Below are 15,839 nucleotides of genomic sequence, written 5' to 3'. Positions count from 1 at the left end.
GTAGCCAAAATTTGCCAATAAAAAGAAAAAAAAACACAGAAAGGAAAATATTTCCCCAGTCGTCGTCTGACTTGAAGGAGGGTTTCCAGTTTGTATCTGCTCTGCAGACTCGGACAAGAGGGTCTCCTGTCTCTGCGGGGTCTTTTTTCGCTTGACATCGTTCTTTATTCGGGGGGGGGGGGGGGTGGGTTGCAGGATCCTATCCCGGAGCCGAGGGGGGAGATAAGAGGCTGGCAGACGAGACGGGACAGACGCAGGCATGGCTCGCCTCAACTGGTGCCTGGCTGCCGTCATCAGCTGGGGCAAGTTCCTCTTCGCCTGCTTCTTTCCTCTGCGGGGGGCCAAGCGAGACAAGGTAAGACTTCTTTGAGGGGGGTGGAGGGGTGGGGGGGGGGATGGGTGCTTGGAATGGGAGACTGAGAAGGGGTTCAATGGAGTTAGAGGACGAGTTCTGCACGTGTCGTCTTTCATGTTTCACTGCAACCCATGGGGGCGACTTTCTCCTAAATCCCCCCCCCCCCCCAAAAAAACATCCGGAATTCTCATGCATGAAACATACATCAGGATGGGCCTCGTTCTCAATCAAACCACTCAACCATTACATGCATAGTGCCGGCTTCACCTAAACCAACCAAATGACGTAGCTGTGAAAACGAGCTTGGCGACTGGTCATGGACCATGAGCTCTGGAAGACTGGTTGGTGTCCCTCTAAGAGCTGATTCAAGGTCAGTGTTACATCTCCAAGTGGTCTCCAGGCAGCTGCTCCAGATAAAGATGATGGGGGGACCATTGGGAGAAGATTTTGGATTTTGCCACTGGTGCACTTGCAGCAACCACCAGGAGCAAATGATACTTGCTCTTGATACATAGGGTCACCTTGCTTTCACAACTGCAGAATTGTAATGCACCATTATTGGGGGTTTGCGTATTCCCAAGAAAGAGCTCTCCATTCCCCCCCATTCATCTGCTGCCATTGCATATCATGCTGTATTTGCTCATTTTTGAAGGGGGGCGGGAGAGGGGGGGGGTGGTGAGTCTTTCATCCCTGCGCCATATTTCGCTGGTCGTATGGCACATGTGTACAAGCAAGAAAGGCCAAACGGAGTTCATTGAATGTTATCAGCTGAACACACACTCTGTTTTCTTTGTCTGTTTCCCCTGGAGCCAATGTTATTAGCAAAACCTGGACTGCAATCTTTGCTTTTTTTTTTTTGCTTTTCTATAGCACATAATCAATCATGTGTAACAACTCTAGTATGTCTAAATGGCATTATTTCCTCTTACACAGTCCAACATGCGCACATACACACACTCGAGGACACCAACAACTGTGCCTGAGGTGATCATCTGATGAATGGGGATAGGTGGGATCAATTTTGGAGGTGATTTTTTTTTTTTTTCCTTGCCGTTTTTCAAGCATCTCTAGAGCAAAGAGAGACCTTTTTTATTGCAATTGTCCTTAGATTAGAAACGCCTTACCAAATCAGCGTAATGCACTGCATCCTCAGCAGTTTTTTCAAAATAATCTGTCCCCTTTTGACACCTTTTAGGGCTATTCATGTGCCCTCGTATCCTTCGTTTTCATCCTTATCTTTGGCTAATTCTCCATCATGAAACGCTTTGATCCTGGACTTAAATCGGTCAAAAGCTTTGAAACTTAATCACCAAAGTGAACGAGTGTTGCAGTGCTGTAACTCTACCTCGATCTGCCAGCTCTCTGCCGTTGCGTATGAGAACCGTTTTGGGCAGCCGTGGTGTTCTAAAGTCTGGCAATGATGGGATTTTTTGCTCGTGGTGACGCCGTATAGCGTGCAGTGCTGCAGCCGCCCGTCACTTCAAGCCCCAACACCCTCCCACCAGCACCAACACCAGCAGTACCAGCCCCCCCCACCCATCCAAACCCCCCACCCTCCCGCCCCATTGCCGCAGCTCCTTATCTCTACACCCGCGCTCAATCCCACCACACTCCCCCTGTCGCACTCTCTGGTATGTGTGTGTGTGTAAATGTGTGTGAGCTTGTTGGTGCCTTTGCAAACACACTCATTATATATCTCCTCGACCCTATGCAATGAATACCCAACCCTTTATGTTCGTTCAGTCACAGCTTTTGCTCAGCCTGTCTTGTCAGCACTGGCTTTTTTTTTTCCCCCCCTCTTCTCCTCATTGTCTTTCAATCCGGGAAGAGCATTTCCTTTTTGTTAGATTTTTTTTTTTCACCGTAAGAAAAGGGCTCTTATATGAAACTACCAATAAATCGATGTGGTGAATGAACAATCTTGCACCATTTTTCAAATTGACCTCAGCCGTAACGTTATAGAGAGGGCAGTTCAGCCACATCGTCCACAGTGATGCACTTATATTGTTAAAATGGGACAAATGCTCATCACCAGGGATGCAACCTTGTTCAGGTGTGGATACTGATATTTACCCTTGCTCCCTATACTCTGGAAGGAACATTCACGCAGCCCTCATGATGAAAATGTTATTGGATCAATGCAAAAATCTCCTTCTTATCAAGTAATTTGTCTTTTCTTTATAATCAAATTGAGTACAACTTCTTTCTAGTGCAACTCAACTTGTTCCAAAATCAATTTTAATTTTTCTTTTTAAAAGTTAATCATGTCTTCCTCCCCCTGTGATGACTTCATGAGATGGCTATTAAAGTTCTCGCCACTTCTTTTTAGCCTGTCACAACAGCACTACTATATTTGTTGAGTAACCAATAGGATGGCCCCTTTACTACCGTAGCATGTTTTGGAATATTTTGCAGGATGGAGGCTAAGTGAGCCCTTTTATTAGCCAAAATAAATGATTGTTTTGTCTCAGAACACTTTTTGCAGTGTACACGACAACCGTTCAGTCTGTTGCTGCTCTGTCGCTCCAGCTGCAGCACTAGAGCTCGTCACGTGACCGGCTGGGAGGTGAAAGTGGAGAGGTAAGGCTCTGTGTCTTCCCTCCAAGGACCGCTGTGAGGTGTTCAGTTTCCATGGCAACGAAGCTCACACAGTCCCGCACGATAGGGCCGGGTTACGACAGGAGATGGTACTGGGAATATTGTTGGTATGTGAGTGTGTGTGTTTGACTGTGAATACGTGGTGTGTAACAGAGAGAGAGATGGGGAAAAGAAAAAGAGAGGGGTAGAGGGATGATGATGTGTAAAGGTTTGTTACTATGGCGACACTATGGCGATACTATGGAAGGATAACCTGCTCCTTTCCTCTCCTCACATCCTCACATCTCATCCTCCTCTTTCTTTTCCTTTCTGTTTCTTTAATTTCATTGAATTTCCCTTTTATTTTCTCTTCTCCTCTCTCCTCCCATCGTCTCTTTCTTCTCTTTTCCCTTATGTTCCTTTTCTTTTTATTTAATTTCCTCTACTGATCTCTATTTTGCTTTTTGTTATTTTTTTTGTTTCATGTCATTTTCTTATCCTTTTGTGTCTCTTTTCCTCATGTCTCCTCTCTTCACCTCGTGTTTCCTCTCTTTTCCTTTCCTTTCATGTCCTGTCTTCTCTTCTCATCTCTTCTATCCCTCCTGTTCCTTTTCTTTTCTGTACTTTAACTTGATCTTTTTCTCTCTTCTGTCTTCTTTTCTCTCCTCTATTTTCCTTCTCTTCTCCTCCTCTTCCCTCCCCTCCCCTCCCCTCCTCTGTATTTGGTGTTTACTTGCCTCCCTATTCATTTAACTAATGTCCCCTTGGGCAGTAAATTCACATCAGGCAGCACTGCAGACAGCCAAAAGAGAAGAGGGTGATGGGAAACCTGTCCATTGAATGGCTCCTTATTCTCTCCCTCTAGATTGCCTCTCCAGCATATGCATGAAAACCTCATTCATTGCTCGTTGTATTTATCACACTCTCCCCAACTTACCTTCCACGCTGAGTAATGTCGGGCTGGTCGCGGGGCGAGCGGTGTGCAGGTACCGCACCCAGAGAATTGCAGACTTCTGCCCTGAATGGCTCACTGTATTCTGGGCCGGCGTTCAGCATGATGGATGCTTTGTTATTCTAGCATTAAAGCTTTAATGTGATGGATTCTCCAGCGATAGAAGAGGAGACTGCAAATGAATACTTATCTTTTCTTTGCTTTTTCTCCTCTCTCCTCTTCTCTTCTCTCCTAGTTTTTGTTGAAGCAGTATATCTAATACAACCACAATATTTAAACATCTTGTCTGGAGTGTTTTTGCGTTGGTGGAGCTTCATGGTGATCAAATATCAGTCTTTATGTGCATTTGTCAGTGTATGTATCAAAGTTCCCACAGCATTTACATAGGTACGGAGGAACTGCTTCATAACTTTATTAGTCTGGGTTTTAATGGAGAACATTACTCTCCCATGATGAACTAAATTCCCTTTTCTATAAGTACAATTCTGTGAGGAAAACAAAGCAGATGTGTAAGTGTGTGTGTGTGTGCCTGTGCCTGCCTGCCTGCCTGTGTGTTTTCAGTGAGCTCCGGCATGTTGCATTGGGAATAAGGGAATAAGAACCTGACCTCACTGTGCAAAAATGTTGTACTGAGAAAATACACCACTCCCAATAGCAGCCCCAAAATCAATGCTTTTTGCAGGTAGTAAAGTATCACTTAAATGGCTATTCTGGCTGCATCCAGAAGGAAAAAAAACAACATGAGATGCATGCATGAGCTGTATATTTAGATACAGTATACGAGCAATGCCTACTGTTTGAGGGTTGGTTGGAGGCCACTAGAGGCTGCTATCAACCCAGGGAAATAGTGGCTGTCATGTATCAAACGCAGGCACCAAATCCATTTAAAAAACAGTTCAGGAGTTAACACGACGGCTATAGCACAATCAGTAGCATTCCCAGTGTGTCCTGTTTGTTGACATTATGTTAATACAGTACACACGGAGGCAGACACACACACACACACACACAAACACAAACACATACACAGATTATGTGTCAGGTTAGCCTATGGATTGAGGTAACTGTTACAGTGGAAGTGATGGAGTGCAGCAGGGATCAATAGAGGGTGTTTTCACAAAATGAATTGGCTCTTAGCCCTTTATGGATCTGACTGTGGAGTGATGTAATGTGCCCGCACTGCTGATATAATGTTGATTCAGTGCCGTGCTTTATATGGACGCGCACATGCAAAAAGGCAATCCCTCACACATGTGCTCATGAATGTTTGCATGCATGCATGTAAGAATATTCAGCATATGCACACGCAAAGGACATGGGAGTGAGAACATTGTAAGATATCACTAGTTTAAATCCCACAACATCGATTTTATAAGATAAAAGTGAATTAACATGTTGCAATCATAGAATGGACAAATATTTACACATTCACATATTCATTCATATATTTATAATCAATGCAAGAGTCTGGAATCAACATGATGCTTTTGTAAAATTTCAGCACCCGTCTTATAAAAAACTGCTTTTGGAATCAGGTTAAACTGATCCTACATCAGTTTTCAGGGAGCTTAAAGACTCAAAAGCTGCATTGTAACCTACAGCGGTGGAGCATTTGGCTCTGCAGGGCTGGTTGCTGCCATCGCAGTACTTTTCCAACAGCCTGGTCTTGCTTCACTGATGATACACAGAGATGGGTATTTTAAAAATGAGTCATAATGTTACTAACTGGTCTGAAAAGACATAAAACAAACTGAAAACATTAACGTTTGCAGATATACTGGAAGAGATTTTTCTAAAAATCGCTACACATCTGTATGGTGAAGTCAACTTTTATAATTTGATGAAATTAAAGTAACACCCCACCAATTTTCCACATGAAGTTCAGTTTAAATGTCATGGTGGGTACTAGTCAGCCTGTGAAAAAAACATATAAAAATCTAAGAATGCAAGCCTAATGTTAATGTGCCTTTCACAAGTTTTCCAACTTTATGGAAAAGTAAATTGCTAGAATAGCACTTAAAATGTTCCAGGTAAGATGCAGGCAGTCATAGGATAAATAAAGCACAAAAAGAACGGTGCAATTTGCATTTTTTAAGGCTGTTATGAGAAAGTTCTTTGAATTTTCCTGCAAAAACAAGACTGCAAGAAAGATAATGCACACGTTGCCACATGGTCATCCTCGTGGTGTGTGCATGATGTTCTGTTTGCATCTGTAATTGCAATATCTGTCTACCGCGGTGACGTAATATTTTCTCATCGTCCCACCGTCTTCTCCGTTAAGTGCCTGTTCGTTTTTCATTGTTAGCAGTTTTGTCCGGCCGTTCGGCTGTGTCACGGCAGCTGGTGAGTCCTGCAGATATTTTGAAGCAGGAGAAGAGAAGAGATCTGGAAACAGGAAGGGGTTGCCGATGAAAAATTGAAGTGACATTAGTGCAGACATGAGCGAGCATGCTTGCGGAGGAGAGGTGGAGGGAAGGAGAGGTGAGGTATGCAATGCAAGGAAGCCAAGGGGGTGGAGGGGTGGTCAATGAATAGTGTGTGTGTGTGTAAAAGGGGTAAAGATAGAGAAGGGAAAGGAGGGGCTAACAAGGATCATTTGAGGCGAGGGGAGTTTTGGGAGGGAGAAAAATAAAGGCCAAGACTCACCTCCCCCCTTTCCTCCATGGAATAAAGTTACCACACTTCAAGAGGGACAGAGAAAAAAGGCAGAAGTGAGTGAGCGAACAAGAGAGAGACAGAGAGAGGGAGAAGGAGCATGAGTGGAAGAGGTAGAGCAAGCAAGCAAGAGAGGGAGGGAGCTCAGATGAGGGAGACTGACTAAGGCCATCAGAGAGGGAAAACGAGAGCAGCATTCCCTTCCCCACCTTCTGTGCACCTCGCACGTCTGGCATGGATCTGTGTCGCCAAAGCCTGCCTGGAGCCGCCGGGAAATTCTGGGAGTACCGTGGATTTCTGCCGTGAGACGGAGAGCCCCCCCCACCCCCTCTCCCTCCCTCCCCCTCCTCTCCTCTTCCGAGTGGCACTTTTTACCTTGTCAGGATGCCCTCCGTCTCTCTGTCTCTGCCCTCTGCTTTGGCAGGGAGGGCCAGGACCTGGGTTTGCCTCTCCTGCATGTTTTGGGTAAGAGAATTGCAGACAAGGATGAATACAGGTCTCAGCCATCAGCTAAAGGTCATAATGGAAAAAAAAAAAAAAAAAGAAAAAGTGCAGCACTTTTTGATGCAGTTCTGCAAGTCTATGTAAGCAGATTGTATTTCTTCAATCCAAAGTGACATGAGGCTAGATAGAGGTGTGCACAGACCTACATTAGTCAGGTTTATGATTGACTAATGGCTTTCTCTCTGCTCACAGCTTCATCGAATGTTCTGAATGACCTTCCCTGATGTTGTTAAGTGGGCGGTTATGTTTATGTGTGAAGTGTAAAGAGGTGACAAGTTCATGGTCAAAGGTTCTTTATTGAAATCACACCACAGCAGCACCACTGTTCCCTTTGACTCTTGCATGTGTTTGATGTTTGTGGGTCTTAGAGGAGGAAGGAAAGTTTGAAGTTTTTTTGAGGTCTGGTTCAGAATTTGCTCAAAAATCTGGACACTACATTCCTCCACAAACAGGACATCCTTCATCCTTTGGTCACTAGAAGTCAAGTGCAGATGATTCCTTTCTCATTCGCCGACCGTGCGTTGTATAGCTTGAGAGCATGGCAGGCGAATGTACAGTAGCTGACTCTGTTCCGTGATCCGGGCAGGACTAATCTAGTTGACTGCTCTGTGGCGACTCGCATCGGCGTGTTCTTGCGTCAAGTCCACGCGGCCTCGGCACTAGAGCTATTTCTGTTCTCTCCTGTATAATTTAATCTGCTGCTGCTCGCTTCTCCTTCTATCTGGGGCTGAGTGAGTGTGTCAGGAATCGGGGGCTTTCCAAACAGCATCAGGGCTATCCAGATTGAAAAAAAGAACATATAAAAGTCACCTACGCTCCTCTGGACACACATGAACATGCATGTGGACTTGGAGATGTGAATTTGGACATAACAACTTTTTTTTTCTTCCTTATATTCACACATAGATTCAATGTTTTGGCCTGCTATGTATTTTGTGTTTGAAAAATCCTTCTTCTTCTACATGTGAAATATGCCTTTTAGAGGCTCTTAAACCACACAGTCATATTAGGATGAAATACTGCAGGTGTTTTTATGTTAACATATTGCCATAGCACACATTACCTAGCTTTTTATGCACATAGCTGCAGTGTAACACCATCTTTGTTGGAGAAGTAAGAGGATTTATTGCTTTTTTTTGTTGTGTAATGTATACACAGTGTGTAATGATTGCACCCAAGTGTTAAATGAGGCATCTGCCCTACTTTTCTGTAGCTTGCAGTGGAGGAGAGAGCCATTTAGATGCAAGGGGAAAGAGGCAGGGTGGAGGAAAAGCTCCCACGCAGTTCATATGCAAAGCAAGATATTGAGTTGTCCAGATGCGAGGCTTCCAAACCGTCATTATCACCCTTCAGATGAACAAGGCAACAAAAAAAAAAAAAAACGAGATGAACATCGAAGAGGAAGGAGAGGGGAAAGACTGATGAGTGTTGTGAGGAGTGACATCAGCAGAGAGAGGAAGAGTAACGAGCAGAGGCTGAGTGACGTGCGAGAAACGGGTTCTAAGAAAGCTCCTCAAATACATGCTATTAATAATGTATCAGCCGCATGCACAGAGAGAGAGAATATTAGATTTGACATGCTGACAGAAACAGCCACAAATGCAGGCTAGTTCCTACAGTGCTGGCCAAATACTTCTGCAAGCTCACTACTGCTCTACAATATGCTAAGCAGCTCTGCTATGAATAACAACTGTTATTTGACACAGCACCGGCAATATGTTTTTTTTACATATTCGCTGAAGAATTTCCTGCCAGTGTTTCCCCGAGCGCTCCATCAAGTCCTGGGATTGTGTTCGTGGTATTCTGCAGTGTCACAAGTTTGTATACAGACCTCAGATGTTCTCTTATACCTCCATGATTCATCTTTTCTGTCTCTACTTACTGTGAAATAGTGAGACACTGTAGGAAACTTGATTCATAGTTTACCAGTTGCTAAGTAGTGCAAAGAGCCCTTTGTACTGTAACACAAACTGAAACGTTTTGTTTGTGTTAAAAACTGGGTGTGTGGGTTTTTACAGTACAAGGCAGGGAGGGTCTAATGAAAGATCCTACCAAGTTGCGTTATGGGAAGTGTAGGATCCAGTGTTTTTTGGAGTTTGAACCACACTAGAGATTAAAAGTCAGGACACCTAGGTTTTAGCATGAGTGTATCCACAGATAGATGCATTACAGCTCACTTGAATATATCACATGTTGAAGGACTGTATTACATCATGCTGTACACACCAGTGTAGATCATTTCTCCTACCCATTCCCCAAAAAATGACTTTTTTGCATGTGCTAATGCGAGTGCTTTTACCATATATGAAAGATGGACATAGCAAGGTGTGACTGATTTGCATTGGAGCTGGTTAGAAGAAGAGTTTATGGTCAGCGTCATCTTTTCCGTTTGGAGCCAGGGCCTTCAAAATAAGAAGTATGATTTCTTCAGATCTTACTCATGGAGCAACAGTCTCCAAAATGACCACCAGACCTTGTTTGAGGGCCCAAATTTAGCGATTGAGAGCATAATGAGTCATTGAAAACAAGTATCGACTTAGTATTTCCAGAGAGAAGTTGACGCTTTTTGAATGGGAGTCATTGGAGCACTCAGTGTCCGTCAGTGGCATTGCACTTGAAGGTACTTCAGCATTGGCTTCAGCCTCAATCCCTCAGTCCCCCATCTTCATGGAAGTGCAATACTAAATCAGAGGAATACCCCTTTAAAACTTATATCAACTATATCTGCTCTACAAGTAATGTCTCTAAGACTTCTATTAGTCCTTAAATAAAAGTTTAACAGAACAAGGAAATTCCCATTTTGCATTTTAGAGGTGGAACCAGTGCGCAGATGAATCAGCTTTTCTTGACCACACTTGTTCACTGTACAGAGCTGTAGGTCTATGGGTGTATAACTTTAGATTCATGTGTGTGTTCAGAGCAGAAATTCTTACTCTAGAGAGTAGAATATATCATCATGTGCCTTTAAAATAACTTATTTTTGTTCACATTGCTTTATTCTGCTCTATTTGTTGCTGCTGTCCAGCACAAGGCAGCTGAAACACTGTAAGCCAAGATGTATGGTAGATCCATCATGTCTTCAGTTGTCTAACAGAGTCCCTTATTGACTGAACAAAATCCCCCGAGAGCTCTGAAAATCAATGAGGCTTTGATTGGACCGTTACTGCCCGCCACGCCTCTGTGTGTGTCACTTCTGTATGAGTGTGTGACCTGTTTATGTGTGTGTGTGTGTTTGTGTGTGTGTGTGGTCTGGTGTATATATTAGGAATGCTATTTCCCTCTGCCAATATGAATGTAGCTGCTAGCCCTGCCTGGTGATTAGCTTGCGTTGAGCGAGGAGATGCTTAAGTAATGAATCTGTCCAGCGTCTCTATGTGTGGGCCTGGCAGCTAATTCCCTGCAGCATCATCTTTATCCGTTTAGTTTAAAAGGACAAGCATTAGATCTCCAGGATGAAGTTACATTTGACCACAAGGTCATTTTGAAGACAAATTTTGGAAACCAACATCTTCACCCGAAGTTCGATGCACAATATCTCTAAAATCTAGAGGATAAACTCTGTTAAAGACTGTTTTTCTGTCCACTTATGAACTACTTTTAAATTTTTATATTTTTATTTATTTGAAGGATTGTAGTATAATATGAGGCAAATTTCCCTTACAGTAAAAATGAAAGATTTAAAGGGGACATATTCTGCACATTTCCAGGTCTATATTTTTAATCTGGGGCTCTACTGGAATATCTTTCCATGATTTACAGTTCAAAAAACTCTTTATTTATCTCATCCTGACCCTTTACACAGCCCCTCAGTTCACTCTCTGTCCGAAACAGCTCGTTTTAGCTCCTGTCTCTTTAAGGCCCCCCTACCGATGAGCCCACTTTGTTCTGATTGGTTAGCTTCCAGAAGCTGTGTCATAGCCACCTTCCAGCAGCTCTGGAGGCTCCGTCAACAATGACACGAACTATAATAGTAGGATTTCACTACTTTTTCTTGTTCTTTACTCGGAACTTCTCAAATACATCCACAACATGTTCGAGCTGGAATCTGATACAAAATATGCGAGTAGACAACACGGGTTCAGTTTAGTTTTATTATTAGTCATATGTAGCTTAACACAAGGTCAATGGTACAATGAGATGTGTTGGATGAGAAAACAGGTCAACTCAGCAATAAGAGCACAGTAGTCATAAAATATAGAATATAAGATGAAAAATTAAAAAAGATGGGATGAGATGTAAATAAAATATAACATTTATGAAAATGAGGATTTATGTAAAAAAGTAAAGGAGACGAGTGTACACAACAGTATTGTACACTGGTTACGTAGTAGTCCTGGTTCAATAGCAGCAGTCATGGTTGATAGTCCTTGTTTGATAGCAGAGAGTCATGGTTGATTATGCATTTTTTATGTAAGCAGTGAGGTGCAGTAAACACTAGACAGTGCAGACAAGCAGGTAAGCAAATATGCATTGTGGAATATTTTGATATACGAGTTGAGAAGCCTGATGGCCTGGTGGTGAAAACTGTCTGGCGGTACATGTGGCCATGCTCCTGTATCATCTGCCAGACAGTAACAAGGAGAGCAGTCTGCGTGCTGGGTGTCTGTGGTCCTTGATGTTGCTGTGTGCCTCCTGCAGGCACCGCTGGTGGAAGATATCTTGAATGGCCAGGAGTCTGTTGCCAGTGATGTGCTGTGCCGCCTCCACCACTCTCTGTAGTGATTTGCGGCTGTGGGCAGAAGTGGGCAGCAGTTCCCGTACCAGACCGTGATGTAGCCCGTCAGCAAGCTCTCGATGATGTATCTGTAGAAGTTCGTGAGGATGCTGGTATTCATGCCAAACTTTCTCAGTCTCCTCAGGAAGCAGAGCTGTTGGCAAGCTTTCTTGACCATAATGTCCGTGTGTAGTGACCAGGAAAGGTCCTTAGTGATGTGCACACCAGGGAACTTGAAGCTGCTGACCCTTTGAACCTCAGCATCTCCCTACTGTCTCCTGTAGTCCATGATCATATCTTTAGTTTTACACAAACAACACATGGAAAGGCTGTACAGGACTTGACGGCTGTTTATGGGCGTGCATGACGAGCTGACGTCTGCTCGTCGGCAAGGTAGAAGAAAATGTCGCAAACAAGCGTTCAGAGCACGTTGAAGCCCTGGCTTTTGACTTGCAGGGAGAATTTCTACATACATTCACAAAAAGCATAGTATATGCTCTTTAAAAAAAACAAAGAACATCCCTCTTGAGCTTAAGTCCCAATGAAAGGGCTGTTTTTGGAACACCGGCCAAAATAAAGGGTTAAGTACTCTCATGTGGCCCCATCAGCTACTGTCTTTTGTGAGGTCCTGACCCTCTGCAGTAAGCACTGTCCAAACTCTGTTACTCCATTTTATTATGTGATCCTGTTAACAGTGTTGTGTTATCTTCTTGGTTTGGAGAAAGATATTAAAAAAAAGTTCATTTTTCCCAGCATGTAATATTAATGATGATGATTGTGGTTTTGATGATGGATGTCCACCTCCAAATGACATGAAACTGCACTCAGACCCAGTTTTGGTTAACAGCTTCCAAAGGGACCTCAAGTCCTGTTCAGCTGCCACACAGGCTGAGTGTCCGCAGCCAGAGATCCCTCTGGCTCTCACTGGAGCTCTCTCCATGCTCCCGTTTTCTAACCGATGCATTTGCACACGTGTGTATATACATGCATGACGTGCGTTACTGTATCTCTGAGACTCAAGACTGTCCTCGGAGAGTGTAGCCATCACTCTGGCTAAACAACGCTCTGTGTATATGTGGCCAGGTGATTTATATGCGATGCGACCGGATGCCTCCCTGCAGGCCCCCGGGCCATCGCCAGCCAGCCTGCGACCCAGCTTCAGCACACTTCCCATGGGCACTGTGCACTACTCTGCCCCCTCTTCTCATGCCTGTTCTGGATCGCTGCCCATACAGTTCAGATGATGCTGTAGATCTGTCTGTAGACGAACCAAACAGAAAAAAAAAAAAGTTTATACTTGAAATAAAAGGTGGACATTAGAAATAAGGATTTAGAAGTCCTTTAAATGATTTCTGTCACAACTAACCCTGCAGAAAATCATACCTATGATCAATAAATGATTCATCAAATAGTGTTTAGTGTGTAAATATGTAAAATAAAGAAGTGAAAAATGGCCATCACTATTTTCTGTTTCATCCGAGTCAGTCAAAAAGTCTTAAAAATCTAGATATTCAATTTATAATGATACAATATTAAAGGAAGCACATTTGGAAGGCTAACACAAATCTGTAGCATTTATGCTTGAGAAGTAACCGTCCATCAGCTAATCAATAATACAGTGGTTCCCAGCCTGTGGGCCAATATCCCCCCAAGATAAATCTGAGGAGTTGTGAAATAAATAAATGAATAAGAAACTTATCCAGTTACAATATAAAAAGGCTGGTAACCTTTGAATCCATTGTTCAGCACCACTGCTGCAGCAATATCTTACTGCATGACGATGTGCAAATTAGCAGGATGAGAAAGATGCTGTAAGGAATAATACAGACACAGCAGTAAAATATATGCATGCGCAAACATAAAGTTGTGATGTGTGTATTAACATGTAACACAAGCTAACACAGATCTGCTTACAATCTACATTTCAAAGCTTAGTTGTTTTCTTGTCCTGTACTTGCTGTACGTTTTTTTTTTTTTTTTTTCCCGTGATGGACTGAAAAATAGGAGAGCTCATTAGCGAACATGGCATTCTGAGTTCATTAGCAGCTGACTAATGATCATAAGCGGCCTAGACTTCATGATCACAGCTCATTGATCTTTGTGTCTCTCTGTCTGCACCTGGTATTGATCATATCGCACTGAACACACTCATTTACGTGTGCATACGTTGATTTGAGGCATCCGTATGCCATCACACAAACATAAGCAGTGAACTAGTCACATACACAAATGCACACACACACACACACACACACACACACAAGTTTGCGCAGCTATCCTTGTTAGGACATTGCATTGGCTTCCATTCATTGTGGACAGCTTAATCCAAACCTTAACCTTAACCAGGACCTCAGAAATGACGCTTTGCCTCATTAGGACCAGGCTTTAGTCCCCATGAGGACTACACACACACACACACACACGCACACACTCACATACACAGTGTTTCTCAGCTTGCTGGCTGATGCTCGGAGGAGGGATCTGCTACAATCTGGCAACCGGCCCACAGAGTCGGTCCACAGGGATCGGCTGTATTCACCGCCATAAATAAAACATCCTGAGCTCATATCTATGTTCTTGTACACTGATCCATACTCCCATGATGTATGGCTGCGGAAAGGGAAAGGAACGTGTTGTATTGATGTCTTAAAACTGTAAGGATTCTGATTGATGCGCCACATTTTTTTTGGCTTCTTTACTTTAATGCAGTCCCCCCTTTTTCTGTGATCCTTCTAGGAATTCCTCGGCAATCCCATAACTGTGTCAATAATTCCCAATAAACATAGCGTAACACGCTGCTTTCAGTCGCTACGCCAACTAACCTTTGTTGTTTTTCACCTGTTGTATTTTTACACTCTACTATTTTAAAGAAAGAGCTCCAAATCATGCTTATGCATACAGCCATAACATCCTGCGCGGCATGCTTTATGGGTACTTCTGCGCTGCCAATCACTGTTGTACTCATAATCACAGTGAAGAAAGCCCCTCGGGTGTTATAACTAGAATAATGACTATCCTGATAAGAGATTTCACTCTCCCCACTGTTATTTTCCCATCGACTGTAACACGTTCTTAAAGGCAGGCGTATGGGACAACACATCAATCAACCTGGGATTTACTGTATGGTGCAAAGTGTTTATTTAAGGGTTCTTGGCGTGAAGGATTTTAGGAACTCCTGCTTTGTGTTCAGAGTAAAGCTGGTGAAGGAAACATGATTTGGCAGCGCGGTTTCATCTAAAAACAACTTGCAGACCGGTTTTAGCTATCCTGCTAATTTCAGCCATTCGATATGCCGTCTGTATGTGGCGATGACAGATTCAGAGAGAGTTCAAGAGTGGCTGCCAGTGAGAGTTTACAGTGGGGTGATGCAAACTTTCATTAAAAGGGCATCGATTTTACAAATGTAGTTGAGTTTAATCGTCATGGAGAGTACAGAATCAAAGATAATGTGTTTAAAATCTTCAAAATGAACAAAAGATTCTGTGACATTGCGTGTTTTACTGCTAGAATAAGAAAGTGAATCAAACACATAAATGCTGGCACGCACGTGTACAAATATTACAGACATCGTCCTGGTTCTCGTTTCCCCTTCTTTTAGTGTTTCTCGTTTTCTCTCGCTCTCTGTCTCACAAAGGCGCCCATTGTTCATGACAGAATTTCAATTTGGTGGAAATTGAAAGCAGGTGTGGCTCTGCTTTTTCATCTCAGGGGGTGCGGGACTTCTCTCTCTCTCTCTCTCTCTCTCTCTCTCTCTCTGGCATGTTAGTTTCTGTGGGGCCTGTTGGTCATGCTCGACTTCACTGAGTCATGTCATCCAGTGTTGTGGCTGGTTTTGGCGCTCTTTGTCTTTTCTTTTTTTTTTTTTTGTACGTGTGGGTGACTCATTCGCTCCCTCTGTTAACCTCATCCATCAGCCAGGTTGTAGGCTTGTAGACACCCGAAAACCGTTCACCTTCTTCAGTCACCCACTCGCTTTCTTTCACACATTATGTATCTTAAAAAAAAAGCCTTTACAAGTTTTTACTGCAGCCTCCAAAAAGTTTTCAGAAGTTTTTTTTGAAAAGAGACTGATAAATATTTGC

General features: G+C 43.3%; 1 protein-coding gene across 8 annotated transcripts in view; it reads left to right on the top strand.

The window, feature by feature from the left end:
* Positions 1–244: 244 nt before the first annotated feature.
* The window catches only part of tns1a (tensin 1a), a 98,775-nt gene continuing 83,180 nt past the window's right edge, over positions 245–15,839 (top strand). For 7 of the 8 annotated variants that reach the window (XM_067583600.1, XM_067583597.1, XM_067583598.1 and 4 more), the window contains exon 1: positions 245–355. In XM_067583600.1, coding sequence (XP_067439701.1) covers positions 260–355 — 96 coding nt within the window. In that variant the 5' untranslated portion in view covers positions 245–259. Of the gene's footprint in view, positions 356–6,893; positions 7,005–15,839 lie in introns of those variants that run through there. The other variant, XM_067583593.1, reaches the window with a different exon arrangement.

Source organism: Thunnus thynnus, chromosome 24, assembly GCF_963924715.1.
Source record: "Thunnus thynnus chromosome 24, fThuThy2.1, whole genome shotgun sequence".
Classification (NCBI taxonomy): Eukaryota; Metazoa; Chordata; class Actinopteri; order Scombriformes; family Scombridae; genus Thunnus; species Thunnus thynnus.
This window is presented reverse-complemented; position numbering and strand designations above follow the sequence as displayed.